The 17464-nt window shown below is 43.5% G+C and overlaps 2 protein-coding genes across 2 annotated transcripts in view; one reads left to right on the top strand and one right to left on the bottom strand.

The window, feature by feature from the left end:
• ALK (ALK receptor tyrosine kinase) overlaps positions 1–17464 on the top strand; it is a 685531-nt gene that overhangs the window by 336739 nt on the left and 331328 nt on the right. The window lies entirely within an intron of this gene.
• Positions 763–2027, bottom strand: LOC118357247 (malate dehydrogenase, mitochondrial-like). The gene has a single exon (XM_035728815.1). The coding sequence runs from the start codon at positions 1980–1982 to the stop codon at positions 966–968; it is 1017 nt and encodes a 338-aa protein (XP_035584708.1). The 5' UTR covers positions 1983–2027; the 3' UTR covers positions 763–965.

Raw genomic sequence — 17464 nt, 5'->3', positions numbered from 1 at the left:
GTAAGACCTAGCTTTAAATCTTGGTTCCACCATTTAGGTTCTTCTTGTCCTTAGACCTGAAACTTCTTTGCCTCAGTTTTGCCATCTGCAAAAATAGGTGCCATAATCTCTCCCAGGGATTTATGTAAGGATTAAATGAGAATGTATTCGATCATCCTGCCATGCAGTGCCACAGGAGCGCCTGCCCCCGGAGGGCACAGTTGACATCTTTAGCTCAAGTTGTGCCTTGTAGCAGCCCCTCCCCCAGCTCCAGGCTGCGCACCTCGTAGGTGACCAATAAATGGGACTGTGGTTATTGTCATTTTCTGAAAACAGCCTCAAGTCATGAGGATGGACTGTTAACCGCAGAAGGTATTCTGGTAAATGTCCCCGGGTATATGTGGCCTACAAGCCTGGGGTTCCAGTGAGAGGTTAGCTCTCCTGCTCCTGGAAAGATGTATGAATGGTAGACCCCAAGGCAGACAAAGCCTTCTCCTTCCTGAGGAAAGCAAAGTGCCTTTGAGGGCTGGCTCACCACGTGTCCATTGTTCAGCCAGAGCAGTCTTATAGAAATGCTGCCTATACCTATGAGAAGAAAACTGGTTGCCTAGCCTGAGCAGCCCTAAATTCCTGTAAGCATGTAGCTGAGGTGCCCCTGGACCCCTTCGGTCAGATGTCTTGGTCAGAGTTTGGAACTGACCCATCAAACTGCGGTTCCTGGATCTCTTCTGGAAACAATGCTTTCCATCAGTTCATCCCGGTGGTTCCCAAATATACCTGCACTTTTTTTTTTTTTTTTTTTTAAAAAGAAAATCAAAGCCTGCTTTTACTGATGCGCCCACAGACAGACCGGTGATTTGGAAGGGATGGCGACGCTAACACAACACTTGTGGTTAACGCAACTCAAAACACAGGGGGAAGGAGATGCCTTTACAGGGACATGATGCCTTCGTAAGCTGGGGAAGCGGACTCGCTGGCTGCCCCTCTCATTTCATGTTCTTCACAAACTCCTCTCCCTTCTTGATGGAGGCCTTCAGCTCGGGGATGGCTTCCGCAATCATCTTCTCTTCGAAAGAGGAGATCTTGCCGATGCCTAGATTCTTCTCAATGCCCTTTTTCCCCAGCATTAACGGGGTGGAGAAATAGGCACACTCTGCTTCTTGGGACTTAACGAAGGAACACTCCACAACTCCTTCCTTTCCGTTCATCGCATCCACAAGGGAGAAGACAAACCGGGCTCCGGCGTACGCCATGGACAGGGTGGCCGCGCCTGCTCCAGCTTTGGCCTTCACCACCTCTGTGCCGGCCTCCTGGATCCGCCCAGTGATGGCTGTTAGCTGGTCCTGGGGAAGGTCCACCTTGGGAGTGCACTGGGAGATCAGGGGGATGATGGTCTTCCCAGCATGGCCACCAATGACAGGAACATTGACTCGAGCAGGATCCAAACCCTTCAGTTCCGCAATGAAAGTGTTGGCTCTGACAATGTCCAGGGTCGTCACCCCGAAGATTTTATTGGGGTTGTAGACTCCGTGTTTCTTGAAAACTTCCGTTGCGATTGGGATGGTGGAGTTCACCGGATTGGAAATGACGCAGATCATGGCCTCGGGGCAGTGCTGGGCGCAGGCAGCAGACAGGGTGGCCACAATGGAGGCATTGGTGTTGAACAGGTCATCCCGGGTCATGCCTGGTTTTCTCGGGACTCCTGCTGGAATAACCACCACATCGCAGCCTTTCAGGCAATCCGGCAGCTGCTCAGGTCCGAGGTAGCCTTTCACGGTTGCTCTGGTCTCGATGTGGCTCAGATCGGCGGCCACTCCGGGCGTATGAGCAATATCGTAGAGGGTCAGGCGGCTCACCAAGGGACTGTTCTTGAGGAGAAGCGCAAGAGGCTGCCCGATTCCTCCGGAAGCCCCTAGCACGGCTACTTTCGCATTGTTCTGGGCCGAGGTGCTGAAGCTGCGGCGGAGAACGGCGCCGGCAGGGCGGGCGAGGGCGGAGAACATAGTTGAAGCTGGCGGGGAGCGGAGCGGCAGGAGAAGGCGCAGACGGCTGGCCTATACCTGCACTTTTGAATCACCTGGAAAATTTTAAAAATTTTCAAAGCCCAGGTTCCACGTGACAGTCAGTCACGATTTTGGGGGTAGGACACAGATACCAGTGTTTTTTGTTTGTTGGTTTGGTTTGTTTTTAAGCCACCAGGTGATTCCCATGGCAGAACAGCTTGGAGAGCACTGGTTTAGCTTACAGTGGAAAGAAGGTCAAGGCTGTGCTAAGCCCAGCATGGTCCCTCCCTGCTATTAGCTGGCCCACTATAGCACTCCCTCTCCTGAGTACAGTTGCTGGGAAACTTGCTGTGGGGTTTGTTTTGTTGCATTGATCGTGATGCCATTATGTCTTTTTCTAAAGCCACCTTACCACATGCATCATGGGTAAAGCATCTAATCTGTATTTTCCTGGGAAAAACTCGGAGGATGCTTTGCAAGTACTGTAGTCAGAGACTTAAAAGAAAGTAAACCAGAGTAGAAGTTTTCAATCACGGCCATCAGCAGACAGAACTCCCTCCCCTGGTCTCTCTGTAATAAAGCAAGAAGACACAGGGGTCCTCTCAGATCAAACCCTGAAAAAAAAAAATGGAAAAAATCAAGTTATAGCAACACAAACGCACGAAAAAATATGGAGCAGCAACCCACCCAAGAACAGCTCCACCTGTCTCTGACTCAGAGTGGAGCTTACATGCCACCTTCCTTCTGGGGCCTCTGATTCCTCGCGCATGATGATCTCGATGGATCCACTGAGCTCTGCCATTTCCAGGATTCTGGAAATATGGATTCTTTTTATTATTTTCATTTACTTGTTAGGAGGGACATGGAGAAAGTGGATGGGAAGATAGGCTGTCCAACCCCGCGTCAGGCGCCCCCCCTGAGGCGCCCCCCCTGAGGACAAGGAATCTTAGAGGAGATGCGCACTTCGCCACATGGTCTCCATAGAGCTAGGAAGCAGCAGTCTGTCCCCCATGACTAGGGATGGGAGGCGGCATGGAAATCCTTTGTTCTAGGCCAGGTGCTCTAGGCTCACTCATTTTTGTTGAAACACCCATTTGACCGTGCCTATCCCGCTGTTGATTTGACTTTGTTTTGATTTTGATAGTTAAATAGATAAGATAAATAAGAGGGAGTGCCTGCCCCCACCCCACCCCCATTCCCCTGCCCCTTGAGATTGGCCTTTCAGCGTTCAGGTTGGAATGGTCCATTCCCAGGGTTCAGGAGGAATGTCCCGTGGGAGGGTGTATTACCCCGTGGGTGGGGGAGGCAGCCCCTCACACTGGAAAGAGGCTGTTGGCTTGTGTGTGACCAAATCCTCAGTAGCTCTCCCTCCCCTGGAATCCCGTGCAGCCCCTGCCAAGTCTGTCTGTAGAATTTTGCTAATTTTATGTCATTAGGGGTTGCATGACGTGTGATAAATGGTCCTACTCTATGAATAGTCTCAAGATCAGGCGGGAAGACTAGATATTCCTGAGTTTTTCTGGTACTTCCCTGGGTCTTCTCTCAACTCCAGCATCAACGCTCCTTCTCCCTGGAGTCCAGTGATCTTTTCTGAACAGCATTTAGTGTCTCTCTTCCACTTTGCAGTCCAAGTTACACCACTGCAAAAAATTGAAAATGTTTATGGAATAAACCATATGTGAAGGCGCCTACTTGTGTATCTAGCACAGAGTGAGCATTTGGTATACATAAATTGAATTTCAAATGAATTGTCTTTGGAGACAGGTGTGCGTAATTAAGCTAGCCAAGAAGCAGATAACTGCTACCATGTTCTGGGGCCTGTGACAGCACCAAGGGGTCAAATGTGGACACTGCTTTTAGGGAGGCCATATTTTTGTGAGCAAAGCCACGTAAGGTCTGGTTTCACTTCACTTCGTGGGATTTCAGTGGCCACTCCAGGCAGGAGTTGTGATTCGCTTTTGATCTAGGCTTACCTTTGGGAATCAAGTCATTTTCCCAAACAGGATACACCCCACCCAGGATGGACCCAGCCCTTACAGATCTTCTAAGGCCCTTGCTGAATGTAGTCACTTTGCCCATGTCACCAAACTTTAGTTGCTGGAGTACTCAAAGGAAGATTCATAGTTAAGAAATAGGTTGAAACAATGGGAATCCCTTTCTCTGCCTGTAATCCCTCTGTTCTCATAAACTGGGTTGATGCTCACTCAGATGAATGTTTTGTGACATGCCACACTCCAATGGTAAAATTTTACAGATGGAAAATTTTAGGAATCTCACTTTCCCTTCCCCCGCCCCCTTCTCTTTCCTTTTTCCAATTTTTCTGCTGTTTAGCCAGTGTGGTGTTGTGGTTGCATTACCAGGAGTGTAATGGCCTTATCAAGGAATGTAATTGTCCTGCTGTACTCAGCCCTGGGCAGACACCAATCTGGAGGATGAGCGTCCAGGGTGTCCACATTTTAAAGGGGAAATTGAGAAACTCATGCTGAGAGATGGTTACAGGCCTGGAGGGAACGGATCAAGGAATGAAGGCTGTATAGTAGAGAAAAGAGAGAGCCCAGAGTCCTGATGTTTTCAAATAGTGGAAAGACCATTGTGTAGGGAGAGGGTAACCTTCATCAGTATTGTCCAGGTGGCAGGATAAGACTGCAAGTGGGTTGGACTAGGAAAGACACAGCTCACGATTAAAGCTTGGCCAGCACAGAAGGAGCAGTCTCATAAGCTGTAGGCTGTGTCCTCCTCAAGGTTCTCCAGCAGAAGCTGGACAGCCGCCAGAGGAATTGCCAAGGGCAATTCCTACCTGGCTGAACAGGGGATTGGGAAGTTCGGGGGTCCTGTGGAAGTCTGTGGTTCCTCCTTGTCCATCCCTTCTTCCTCCTCTTTCTATCAACCCAAAACTCTACTATCAAATGCTTGCTGAGCAAGGCCCTCAGTTGGTGACTTTCAGGCTGACCTATATTAGAGTCACTTTGAAAACTTGTCAAAATATCATGACCAAGACCCCACCCCAGACTAGATAAATCAAAATATCTAGGGATGGAGCTCAGGCATCCACATATTTTTTTTAAATCCCCCAGTTAATTTTAATGGGAAATCTGAACTGTGAACCCAGACAAGGAGAGAATGTGATAACCCTGCTTTCTCCCGCTCCCACCCCCACCCCGGGCCATTAACATCTACCCTTTCAACATGCTGTGTGATACTGTTTTTAAAAATTAAAATTCAGTTTTGTCTTAATAAATTAGTAGCACTTAAGCTTAGATCCTCCTAGATGGTTTTAGTAGCTTGTATTCTTAAACTATTTTAGCAGGTAACACTGACATTGAGAGATATATAGGGTATGTGAGCATGTGGATGTACAATGAACATGATCCCTGTCAGACATGATGGATGCTTTACTGACAATGAAGCAGTTTTCCCCTCATGCCGGTGCCTCAGCTGGCGAGGGTCACACCTTTCTCCGCACCCAGCTCTGAGCTCTCTTCCAATCAGCGGGGTACGGTCGTATAGTCAGTCATTCACCAAAACAGCTGCAATCTGGGCCATTTCCCCCTATTTTAGAGTCTTTGGAGGGATGCAAGCGGTCGGCTCTCATATGGGGCTGGTTGTGAGCCAGGAAGAAGGGAAGCATGTTCTCTGGAATTGAATGGAGGTGTGGGGATTGCTCAGTTGGCACCATGGGACTGTTGCAAGTTGTATTGTCCAATAGAAATATAATGCAAGCAACACACTAATTTGAAATTTTCTAGTAGCCACATTACAAAGTAATAATAAACAGATGAAATTAATCTTAATGCATTTTATTTAACCCAGTATATCCAAAACATTATAATTTTAACATGTAAACAATGTAAACATTTTTACATTAAAAATTACATTGGAAATATTACATATTAATGACATCTTGAGTATAATTTACATATGATAAAATTTCCTCATTGCAGGTGTAAGATTCAGTGATTTTCAGTAACACTGCTGAGTTGTGCAGCCGTCCTCACAATCTAATTTTAAACAGTGCCGTCACAGCGCTCCTGGCTGGCCCGGTCGGTAGAGCGTGAGACTCTTGATCTTGGGGCTGTGAGTTCAAGCCCCACATTGGGAGTAGAGTTTACTTTAAAAAAAGTAGAGCAGTTCCATCACCCCAAAAAGAAGTACTCAGCCCATTTGCAGTCACTCTTACTTCTTATCCCCAGCCCCAGGCAACCACTCATCTATTTCCTGTCTCTATAGCTTTAAAGGCAATTGTATCTCGACCTCTATGTTTGGTTTCTTTCACCGAACATAACGTTTCATTCATGTTGTGGCGTGCATCAGTACTTAGTTCCTTTCTGTTGCTGAGTAATATTCCATTGTAAGGATATGCCACATTTTGTTTATCCATTCACCAGTTCATAGACATATGACATGTTTCTAGTCATTGGCTATTATGTATGGATAAAACTGCGATGAACACTCACGTCCCAATCTCCGTGTAGACATGTTTCCATTTCTCTTAGGTAGTATCTAAGAATGGAATTGCAAGGTGTATGTTAGCTCTGTGTTTCACATCTTAAGAACCTTTGAAACTGCTGTCCAAATACTGAGATACCTTACATTTTTTAAAAAAAAACACGTCGTCTTCAAAATCTGGTGTGTGTTTTACACTTATAACACGCTTCAATTTGGACTCACCACATTTCAAAAGCTCAAGAGCTACATGGGGTGTGGGGCTACTGTATTGGACAGTACAGATCAGAAGTATGTCTTTGCAGACATCCTATTCGAGTCCCAAGCTAGGTCAGGAGAATGTGTTTTGCAGGCTAATACACACACACACACACACACACACACACACACACACACACACACACATTTATACACTCACCAGAAACACGTGCATAGCAGCTCCACCCTCATTACTCTTCGTTTATGATTTATTCATTTGCCTTTACCGAATGTTGTAATAATTAGATTGTGCTAAATAAATATGCTTTACAATAATTTATCCATGCCTTGCTGAAATACATATCTCGCGGGACCGAAGGTGATAAATTAGCAGAAGTATATCCCCCAAAATGAAGATATAGAACCTCATTAAGGGTTGATGGCAAATATTAAGAATGTAGAGAGACAGTGAAGATTAGAAAGCTGAACATATTAAAAATTGTGTCATAATTCTGGAGATCTCTATTACTTGTCAGTGATGACAAGTGTTCAGCCAGTGAGCTTCTATTGGCAAGAGTTTAGGGCTACTTCTCTTATGTACTCCATCATTTCTACCTAGTTATTCAAGATTTCAAGATGTTTCGTCCCTTGGCTCTCTGAATCTCTAACAAACAGACTTGGATGTAACTCTGAGTCTCCAAAACTGACAGAGTGAGGGTCCCAAGGCCATCAGATGGGTCTTCCTTCAATACAGATTCTTAGCAGGGCTGTTGAAGTTCAGTTTGGGGTTATCTCTACCACTTCATGCAGCTAAGCTAAAGTCCATCCAACTGTTCAGGAACTCTTTGCTTTCAGATCTGGGTAGACCTGTCTGAGTCCTTCAGACTAGATCAGGTACAGGATGCATGTTGACTAGAAAGCTTTTCCACTTGTGCATTGTATATGGTAGTTTTATGGACAGAAAAGTATAGGGTATCCTCTTGAAATCTTCAAATTTGATCTGTTACAGCAATTAGTAGATGAGTTCACGTTTCTAAACCTAAATTCCCCATCACTTTAATCCAGGAGTCACTTATGGGTATCTACTATGTGTCAGGATTGGGATAAGTGCTGGGGAGAATGAGTGAATGAATGAATTAATATAGGAATAAATGCTGAATGAATGAATTGTGATTTGTACCCTTGGGGAGAACACAGACTAGCCGAAAACATGGGTACACAGTCATAATAAGGCACTAAGTTTTGGAAAATATAATACAAAAAGTTATGGGTGTAGGAAAGAAGAACATGACTAATTTTGCTTGAGGAAATTGATATGGGGTTGCCGGAGGAGGCAACCTTTGAAGGGGACTTGAAGGGTGATTAGGAAGTTTCTAGGTGGAGAAGGGGAGGAAAGGCATAGAGGGGGTGGTCCGTGCAAAGGCTTGGTGATATGGAGGTTTTGAATAGCAGTGACTAGCTCTGTGGATTGGGGGCTGGGTCCTGTTGTGACCTGAAGGGTCTGAGGGCAAGGAGGTGTAAAGAGGATGTGGGCCAGGTTAAAGAGGTTGGGCTTCATTCTGTAGGCAAAGCTAAGAGTATAGAGGACTCCTGGGAGAGGCAAAGCCTGAGCATTTAACCAAGAGCTAACCCTGAGATGGTCAGGAATATTTGAGCGCCGAATCAGAAATCTCCAATTCTAAGAGTCCTTGCAAGTCAAAATTTCTCTGATTTGGTGAATGATCTGAAATATCCTAACACGTGTCCTAAACAGATAAACCTGTTTGTAAATGAAGAAGAGATGATCAAGGATAATCATGTAGTGTTTACAGATGCCATAAAGAAGGAAGAACTTTTCAGATCAGATTTGGTTGGCAGCCTCTTTGTAACCAGAGGACCGAAGACATCATTGGCCAGACATGGAAGGAGGAAAGAAACAAACAGCCTTTTATCTCTTTTTTTTTCTTAAAGATTTTATTTATTTATTTGAGAGAGAGGGAGCATGAGCAGGGGAAGTGGGAGAGGGAGAAGCAGGCTCCCCACTTTAGCAGGGAGCCCGATGTGGGACTCCATCCCAGGACCCTGAGATCATGACCTGAGCTGAAGACAGACGCTTAACTGACTGAGCCCCCCCAGGCGCCCCCAGCTTTTTATGTCTTTAAAGGCACTGTGGACTGTTGGCCTAGAGGACCCCTCTGCCAGGGCTTTGAAAGAACACATACATGCAAGCTCAGATTCCCTGAGTCACCTTGGAGAAGACGGGCAGGAGACGACATATGCAAATGTCCAACTTTCACCCACAACCTAAAATCCCAGCATGGATTATTTTGCAACTCTTTGGCACCTATGACTTATCTGTGCCTATGGTTTTTGTTCTTGCTTTTCTTTCCACTATACTCTATGTTCCCTGATGACCAGGAAGGTGTATATAATCCTTTAGAGACATCCCCACCCCATTCACTGTAGTGCTATGTATAGTAAATGCTTAAAATCTATCTTGTAACCTACCAGTGGGTATTTCAGATGAAGGAGAATGCTTTCATTTGGAAGCCCTTCATCAATTTTGTCTCATGCCCAGCTGTGAGTTAAAAGGTCAAAGAGAAGGATGTTGCTGGCCTGCTTCTACTGCCTATTCCCAGCCTATCAACCTGCCAAATGCTCCAGGATCTGAGACCAGTGAGCTCTGAGCCCTGACATTCTGATTGGAACTATTTCAAAAATCGTTCCCTAAGACGGTGTCAACATCCTCGGCTATATAGGAAATACCTACATGACCTATGACCATTGGGTTCCTGAAAACCAAGCACTTTCAATATGTCTTAGTGTTTCCAGATAGGCTATTTGATGATCTGCTCTAGGCTACTTACAAGCAGAATTTAGAGAATATGTCTCAGTTTCAGGGTTATGCTTAGTTCCTTTATTCTTTTCTTTTTTCCATTAAAAAATGGTTGCATTTGCTTTTTTCAGCCATCAATCACTCAGTGAACATCTACCTGTCTAGGACCTACGCAGCACTTAGGGAACAAAGTATATGTGATATTATTATACATTTGAATGATACATGTTCCTATACTTGGAATAGACCACCTGCTGTATGAAATATTGCAGAAGGGAGCCAGATAATAAGACTGAAGCATTTGTGAAGGTATTTCTGATTTAACCAGTTAGTATTCAAAGAAGGGAGAAATCAAAATTGGGAGTGTAATTTACTACAAGTTATTTGGATGAGAGATATTTACAACTTATAACATAGGCTAAATCGTGTAAGATTATAAATTCCAAGGGAAGGCTAGCTCAGGCCCCTTGAGGCTTACTAACAAGCCTTGGGAAACTTGGGAAATGTCATCAGTATAAACCTGCGCAGGTAGAATATTGATCAGAAAACCTGGAGCTGAATGTCACTTCCAGGTTTAAATGAAACTTGGATAGCTCTTGTGGGCTCCACTAAAATCACCCGCAAAACCTACGACTTCTTGATAATAACTTTTGTATTTAAAGAAGAGTGAACCTATGAAAATATAGCACTACCTTTCCAATCCCCAGGCCTGGCCCACCCCCATTCGGGCCCCTATATTGGGACCTCGACCTTGAGATTTTGTCCCTGTGGCATTTCTTGTCTCTCTCATCATTGAAAGTTGTCTTGACAGACGCACAAGTGCTTAGGACAGTCTTGTTTGCAATAGTTATGATCGTGATGACAGTAATAATGACAGTGAACAGTTATTGAGCCCTTGCTGAATACCAGAGTGTCTGCTAAGTGCTTTCACATAGTTTTCCTCTATGAATCTTCACCATAAGTGTGTAAGAGGGCCCTATCACTGTCCTATTTTACAAATGCCTTAGAGGCTATTTACCTCATTCTGTAGTTAGATTGCACAGCACGTAATGCGGAGCCAGGATCTGGCCCAGGTGATCAGAGCTCGAAGTGCCGGGGCCATGTCTGGGCTGCAGCACATCTCAGGTAGGCTCCCAGGTACCCGCTGGGCCATCATAGGTACAGAGCTTTGATGCCAAGTTCCCTTTGGGGCCAGTTTTGATCATCTTGTCATTCAGTGAGGATTCCAATCCCCTTCTCCTATGTCAGGTTAGCCTGGCCCTTAAGGCAGTATCCACCCCCTGCCCCCCCGCCACCAAACTTACACCTTTTAACAGCCTGAAAAAGCCATTTCTGTCTTCCACAAATGAATAGTTTTTTTTTCTAAATTGTATTTATAAATATATAACAGTTATCCTTTTCTTTTTCTTTAGTCCTAGGCAACTGACTGACCTTTGGTCTTTTTTTTCCCCCTCCTGATTTTTGAAACACAAAGCATTCTTGTTTTCCAAAGAAATTGAGAGTCTGCGCCTAATATTTATCATCATTACCTGTGGCCGTCAGGACATAAGGTACAAGATGCCAGTTGCGTCCTCAGACAATCACAGTGGGGGTCACTTCACTATTTTTCGGGTGGGCTTTCGTTACAGAATTTCTGAACTGAAGTCAATATAAATCATATTTGTTAAGTCCAAACCAAGGGAAGGAGGAGGAGAGGGAAGTGGCGGGTAGGGATGAGAAACAGGTAGCAATTTCCACTGATAGCAATAGGTCCGTACTTACAAATTGGCAGTTCTCAGTTCCAAAGCCCTGGGTTTACACTGAAACCTCATAGATATATGGTTGGTGAGATTACCAAGCAGATTCTAGGAGCCTGATTTGATATCCCAAACCAAAACACAAAGGCCCACAGCAGCCTAGCAGACAAAGTAAATGAGTGAAGTGGGCCAAGAGCAAGACGATAAATGGCCACTGACCCTCATCCCCAGTGATGGGACTCTAGGGCATGGTGGGGACTGTGGAGAAGGAGAGCACATGGCCATCTGGGGGTTAGCAGATACACCACGCGAGTCAATTGTTGTCACCAAAAACCAGGTCCCTTGTTGCCAGATCTTCCTTTTTTTTCCCCAGAGCAGCTAGAAATGCAGATTTTCATGTGATTGATGTTTCCTGACTTTTAGACATTGACTACTAATCTCGATTTAAAAGACATTGCTGACCAAGACATGGGCCAAAGGAAAGCCCACCTATGGACAGTGGTCCCTGAGGGTTGATGATTAGCATGCTTGTTCATATTCCCTTCTTCTCCAGATCTGACTATTGTTTTGCAATTTAGATCTCACTTGAAATTTAAGGCTTTTTTTCTCTAATTGTAATAGCTAAAGAAGCCTAAAGAAAGCTCAATTTACACTATAGATTCAGTGACTTCACTAGGTTTCTTTTTTTAAACTTAATGATTTCTATGAATGTAATTATGCTTAAAAGTTCTATCCAAAGTGTCAGAGTGCAATTGGTATATCTTTAAATAAAGTGATTATTCTTATCAAATTCTATTGAAAGTGATACCATGGAAAGCCATTAGAGAACATTCAAGTTCATCAATATAAATAGTCAAATTGGTAAACTTCATATCTAAGATTTTGATAGCATAAAATTGTTCAAATATTTTCACATTAAAAATAAAATTAAAAGACAAAGAACAAATGAGAGCCATTTCATTTAGCAAATAGAATAGACAAAGGGTTAATAGCCTTGTTTTTATTTTTTAATTTCTATTTTTTTAGTATTTTATTTTATTTTATTTTATTATGTTATGTTAATCACCATACATTACATCATTAGTTTTTGATGTAGTGTTCCATGATTCATTGTTTGCGTATAACACCCAGTGCTCCATGCAATACGTGCCCTCCTTGGTACCCATCACCGGACTAGCCCATCCCCCCATCCACCTCCTCTCTAAAAACCTCAGTTTGTTTCTCAGAGTCCATAGTCTCATGGTTCATCTCCCCCCCTGATTTCTCCCCTTTCATTTCTCCCTTCCTACTATCTTCTTTTTTTTTTTTTAACATATAATGTATTATTTGTTTCAGAGGTACAGGTCTGTGATTCAACAGTCTTATGCAATTCACAGTGCTCACCATAGCGCATACCCTTCCCAATGTCTGTCACCCAGCCACCCCATCCCTCCCACCCTCCACCACTCCAGCAACCCTCAGTTTGTTTCCTGAGATTAAGAATTCCTCATATCAGTGAGATCATATGATACATGTCTTTCTCTGATTGACTTATTTCGCTCAGCATAATACCCTCCAGTTCCATCCACGTTGTTGCAAATGGCAAGATTTCATTCCTTTTGATGGCTGCATAATATTCCATTTTGTGTGTGTGTGTGTGTGTGTGTGTGTGTGTGTGTGTGTGTGTGTGTATACCACATCTTCTTTATCCATTCATCTGTCGATGGACATCTTGGCTCTTTCCACAGTTTGGCTATTGTGGACATTGCTGCTATAAACATCGGGGTACACGTACCCCTTCGGATCCCTACATTTGTATCTTTGGGGTAAATACCCAGTAGTGCAATTGCTGGGTCGTAGGGCAGCTCTATTTTCAACTTTTTGAGGAGCCTCCATACTGTTTTCCAGAGTAATAGCCTTGTTTTTTAAAGAGTTCTTACAAATCAGTGAGGAAAAGTAACCCTGCTATAGATGGCTGAACAAATCAATGAACAGGCAATTCACAAAAGAGAAGGAATAACTAATTGAAGAACATATGGGGAGATGACTCAACCTCACTAGTAATTAAAGAAATGAAAATTGAAACAACAAATATTATCATTCCCAATGCAGCCAAGAGAGCAATGAAACAGGTACTTCTATGCATTACTGATAGACAAAGTAGAAAGCCTTGTTGGTAAGCTGTTAGTTAATAGAAATCAAGAGTTCAGTTCTGTTAAGCAAATATTGGGCTCCTTCTCTGTACTAGGAATTGATGTATGCAGATGACAAGGGCCCACACTTACTCTCAATGAGTGAGCACGACCTGTGCGAGAGACATGCACAGATAACTCCATCATTAGGAGGCAAATGTCAAAGGCATCCAGAGCATGTAGCAAAGGCAGGAGTAAGACCATAGCCCAGCCTGGAGAGTTTGGAAGGATTATTTGAAGAAATAATACTGAGATGATTCTTTTTTTTTTTTTTTTGAAGGGTTCAATAAACATGTCTTTAATGAGGGATTGAATGATGAATAATTGTAACTAACACTTATAAGTGCATACTATGCTCCAGGCGCGTGTTGGCGCTTTCTCGTTGACATCTCACTAGAGTCCCAGTAGAGGTAGCTTATATTACCTCATTTAACATAAAAGTGAACCAAAACTTAGAAAGGTCAAGTTATTTGCTCAGGTTCACAGAGTTGGGAAATGGTCAAGCTTGTGTTTGAACCCATGTCTGTCTGATTCCAAAATCCATGCCCTCCACCATGATCCATCATCAGGAAACAAGATTAAATGGTCATAATCTGCTCCCTAATCAGCCTCGCCCATCATCTCTGCCTGGAAGCCTTGGTGGCGTTACAAGATACCCTGGATTAATTCGTCTCAAATAACAGTGCTGACTCAGATCAAGATGAGCTTTCTCCACCACTTTGGCCACTATTCTTTGGACTCTTGGAAAGCTCATTTTTAGGCTGATCATAGAGCCAATGTTTGGCCCCAATCCCTTCAGATTCTTCCGTCTTTATCAATCTAGCCAGATGCCCCAGCATAGATCACAGCTGATCCCATCGATTGTGGTTTTAGAACATGGCTGCAAAAATCTTAAAAACTCCATTCATTGAGTGGTGGATCTATGTGCCCTCCCCCTTGAGTCGGAGTAGGTTTATTACTACATTGACCAGAACGCAGGAAGACATGCTGCCAAGTGATTTCTAAGACTGGATCATAAAAGGCCGCCTAGCTTCTCCTGTTTCACTAGAACATTCATTCTTGGAACCCCTGTGCCAGTATGTAAGCAGTCCAAACACCTGCAAGCCACCCTGCTGTGAGGGCGCCTGGTCTACACAGAGAGTTACATGTGGACGTTCTGGTGAGCAGTTTCAGAATGAGACCCGTCTGTAAGTCACCCCAGCCCAGGGCCTAGACCAGCCTCTAGACTTGTTGAATCTTCCCATCTGAGGCTCCAGAGACTATGAGGCAGAGATAAGGCAGCCACACTATGCCCTGCACAACTTCCTTCCCCACAGAATGCAGAAGCATGGTATAATGGTGGTTGTCTTATCTTACCAAGTTTTGTTGCAACAGGTCACAGGAACACTGTCTTTGTAGGCTATCCCAGCTGTGTGGCAGAAGGCTAAGGACTCAGGAGTCACAGAGAACTGGGTTTGAATTCTAGGTGAGGCCATCTTCCAGACTAGGCAACTTATTTCTCTTCTTTGAGCTTTACTGGTCCCATTAGAAAAGTAGTAATAACTATAGTATTTCAGTCCAGGGGCTATTACAAGGGTTAAGTGAGATGATGCGTAGAGATCTTCATAGATGGTGCTTAGGACATAGCAGGCATTCATGATCCTGAGATGATTCTTAAAGGGTGATGAGAATTTGGCTGGATAAAGAAGGGCAATGTGAAGGGAGAAGAGAAGGGAAGGAGATCTCTGCAAAGGTAGAGCGTGGGCAGGAGTATAGTGTCTGCAAGAAGGTTGGAACTCCTGCAGCATTGAGTGTGATAGGAGGCTGCAGAGAGAGCCTCGCCCACCCGTGCTTTGGTAGCGTGAATTTCATCCCAGAAGCAGCCCAAGGCAGAGAGGCAAGAAAGAACACAATCAGATGTGTATTTTTTAAAATCCTACATAAAAGTCACTGTGGTTTATTTTTATAATTTAAAAAGTAACAGATGAAAACAAACAACCCAATTAAGAATTGGACAAAGGACTTGAATAGACATTTCTCCAAAGAAGATTTACAAATGGCCAATAAGTACAAGAAAAGATGCTCAACATCACTAGTCATTAGGGAAATGCAAATCAAAACCACAATGAGATACCAGTTTATACTGACTAGGATGGCTGTTATTTAAAGAAGAAAAGAAAATAACAAATATTGGTGAACATGTAGAGAAACTGGAAGTCCTCGTACAATGCTGGTGGGAATGTGGCCACTGCAGGAAACAATTAGGCAGTTCTACCAAAGGTTAAACCTAGAATTCCCATATGACCCAGCAATTCCCCCAAAGAACTAAAAGCAGGGATTCCAACAGATACTTGTACACCCATGTTCATGGTGACATTATTCACAATAGCCAAAAGGTAGAACAATCCAAATGTCCATCAGCTGATGAATGGATAAACAAAAAGTGGTCTATCCATACAATAGAGTACTATTCAACCTTAACAAGGAATGAAATTCTGACACATACTACAACATATATGAACCTTGAAGAAATTATATTTAATGAAATAAGCCAGTCACAAAAGGACACATGTATGATTCCACTTACGTGAGGTACCTAGAGTAGTCAAGTTCATAGAGACAGAAAGAAGTTACCAAGGGCTGGGGGAAGGTGGTAACTGGGAGCTTCTGTTTGAGATGCTGAGAAAGTTCTTGGTTGGATGGTAATGATAGTGGCACAACATTGTGAGTATACTTAATGCCACCAAACTGTACATTTAAAAATGGTTAAAAGGGGTGGGGCGGCGCCCAGGGATTCCTGGGTGGCTCAGTTGGTTAAGCATCTGCCTTTGGCTCAGGTGGTAATCCCGGTGTCCTGGGATGGGGAGCCTGATTCTCCCTCTCCCTCTGCCCCTCCCCTTGTTCATACTGTCTCTCTTTTTCTCTAATAAATTAAAAAAAAATTTTAAATGGAGGGTGCCTAGGTTCAGTCAGTTGAATGTCCAACTCTTGGTTTCCACTCAGGTCACGATCTCAAGGTCGTGGGATCAAGCTCCACGTCAGGCTCTGCCCTCGGTGGGGAGTCTGCTGGGATTCTCTCTCTCCTTCTCCCTTTGCCTCTCGCCCTGCTCGTGCTCTCTCGCTTTCTTAAATAAATAAATAAATCTTTTAAAAAATGGTTAAAATGGTAAATTCTATGTTATGTATATTTTACTACAATAAAAATACCAAAAAACTAATAGGTGCTTTGGAAAATTCAAAAAAGTATAAAGAAAAATATTCTACCACCTGGGCTTACCCACTTAACCTTTTGGTGAATACCCTCAAGTATTTTCTTTTTTCATATACATACTCATATACTTATTATATTTTACTACATTGGGGTCACACTATCCTTGCTGTTTTGGCCATGTTTTCCATCTAGTGATAGCCCATGAACATCCTCAGTATTTCTACAGCACAGAGGTTAAGGAGGTAAGCCCTGGAGACAGACCCCCCAGGTTTGTGTCCTGGTCCCGTTGCTTACTCAGCTGCCAGCTTGTTTCCTCCTCTGTACAAAGGACATGGATAACAAAAGTACCGAGCACGTAGGTTGTTAAGGGTTACATTGGTTCCTAAATATGTATAAGCACAGTGCCCGGCACTAAATAAAGCAAGCTATGGTTATTATTGCTAGTGGTAGTTAATAATCCTCACCTGTTCTACAAGACAGGCTTTTTTTTAGTGGCTTCCTGAAGTACTTTATCACATAGCTACACCATACATTACTTAACAAATCTCCTATGTCCAACATTTACCATTTCTGAATATTGGCCCACATAAATAATGCTAAGCGACTTTGCCAAGAAGTCTGGATATATAACTCTGTTTTTTAAAGCAGACCCATAGAAAGGCAATTGTGAACATGCACGATTTAAGATTTTTGATTCCTGTTGGTCGACTACCCCTCCAGAAAGACTGTGATATGCCAAGGAGCAAGAGAAAAACTTTATCTTTAACGGCCAAAAATTGGAAACAATCTGTCTAAAGAAAGAGTTTAAATGTGATGTCCACTTATTGGACTATCATACAAGTATTATAATAAATATATTTGCAAAGCCTACTTAAAAGCACAGAAAATGCCTATGATACAATGTTAAGTGAAAGAGCAAGGAAAAATTA

Source organism: Zalophus californianus, chromosome 8, assembly GCF_009762305.2.
Source record: "Zalophus californianus isolate mZalCal1 chromosome 8, mZalCal1.pri.v2, whole genome shotgun sequence".
Taxonomy (NCBI): domain Eukaryota; kingdom Metazoa; phylum Chordata; class Mammalia; order Carnivora; family Otariidae; genus Zalophus; species Zalophus californianus.
Note: the sequence above shows the minus strand (reverse complement) of the source record. Positions and strands in the feature narration are given on the sequence as shown.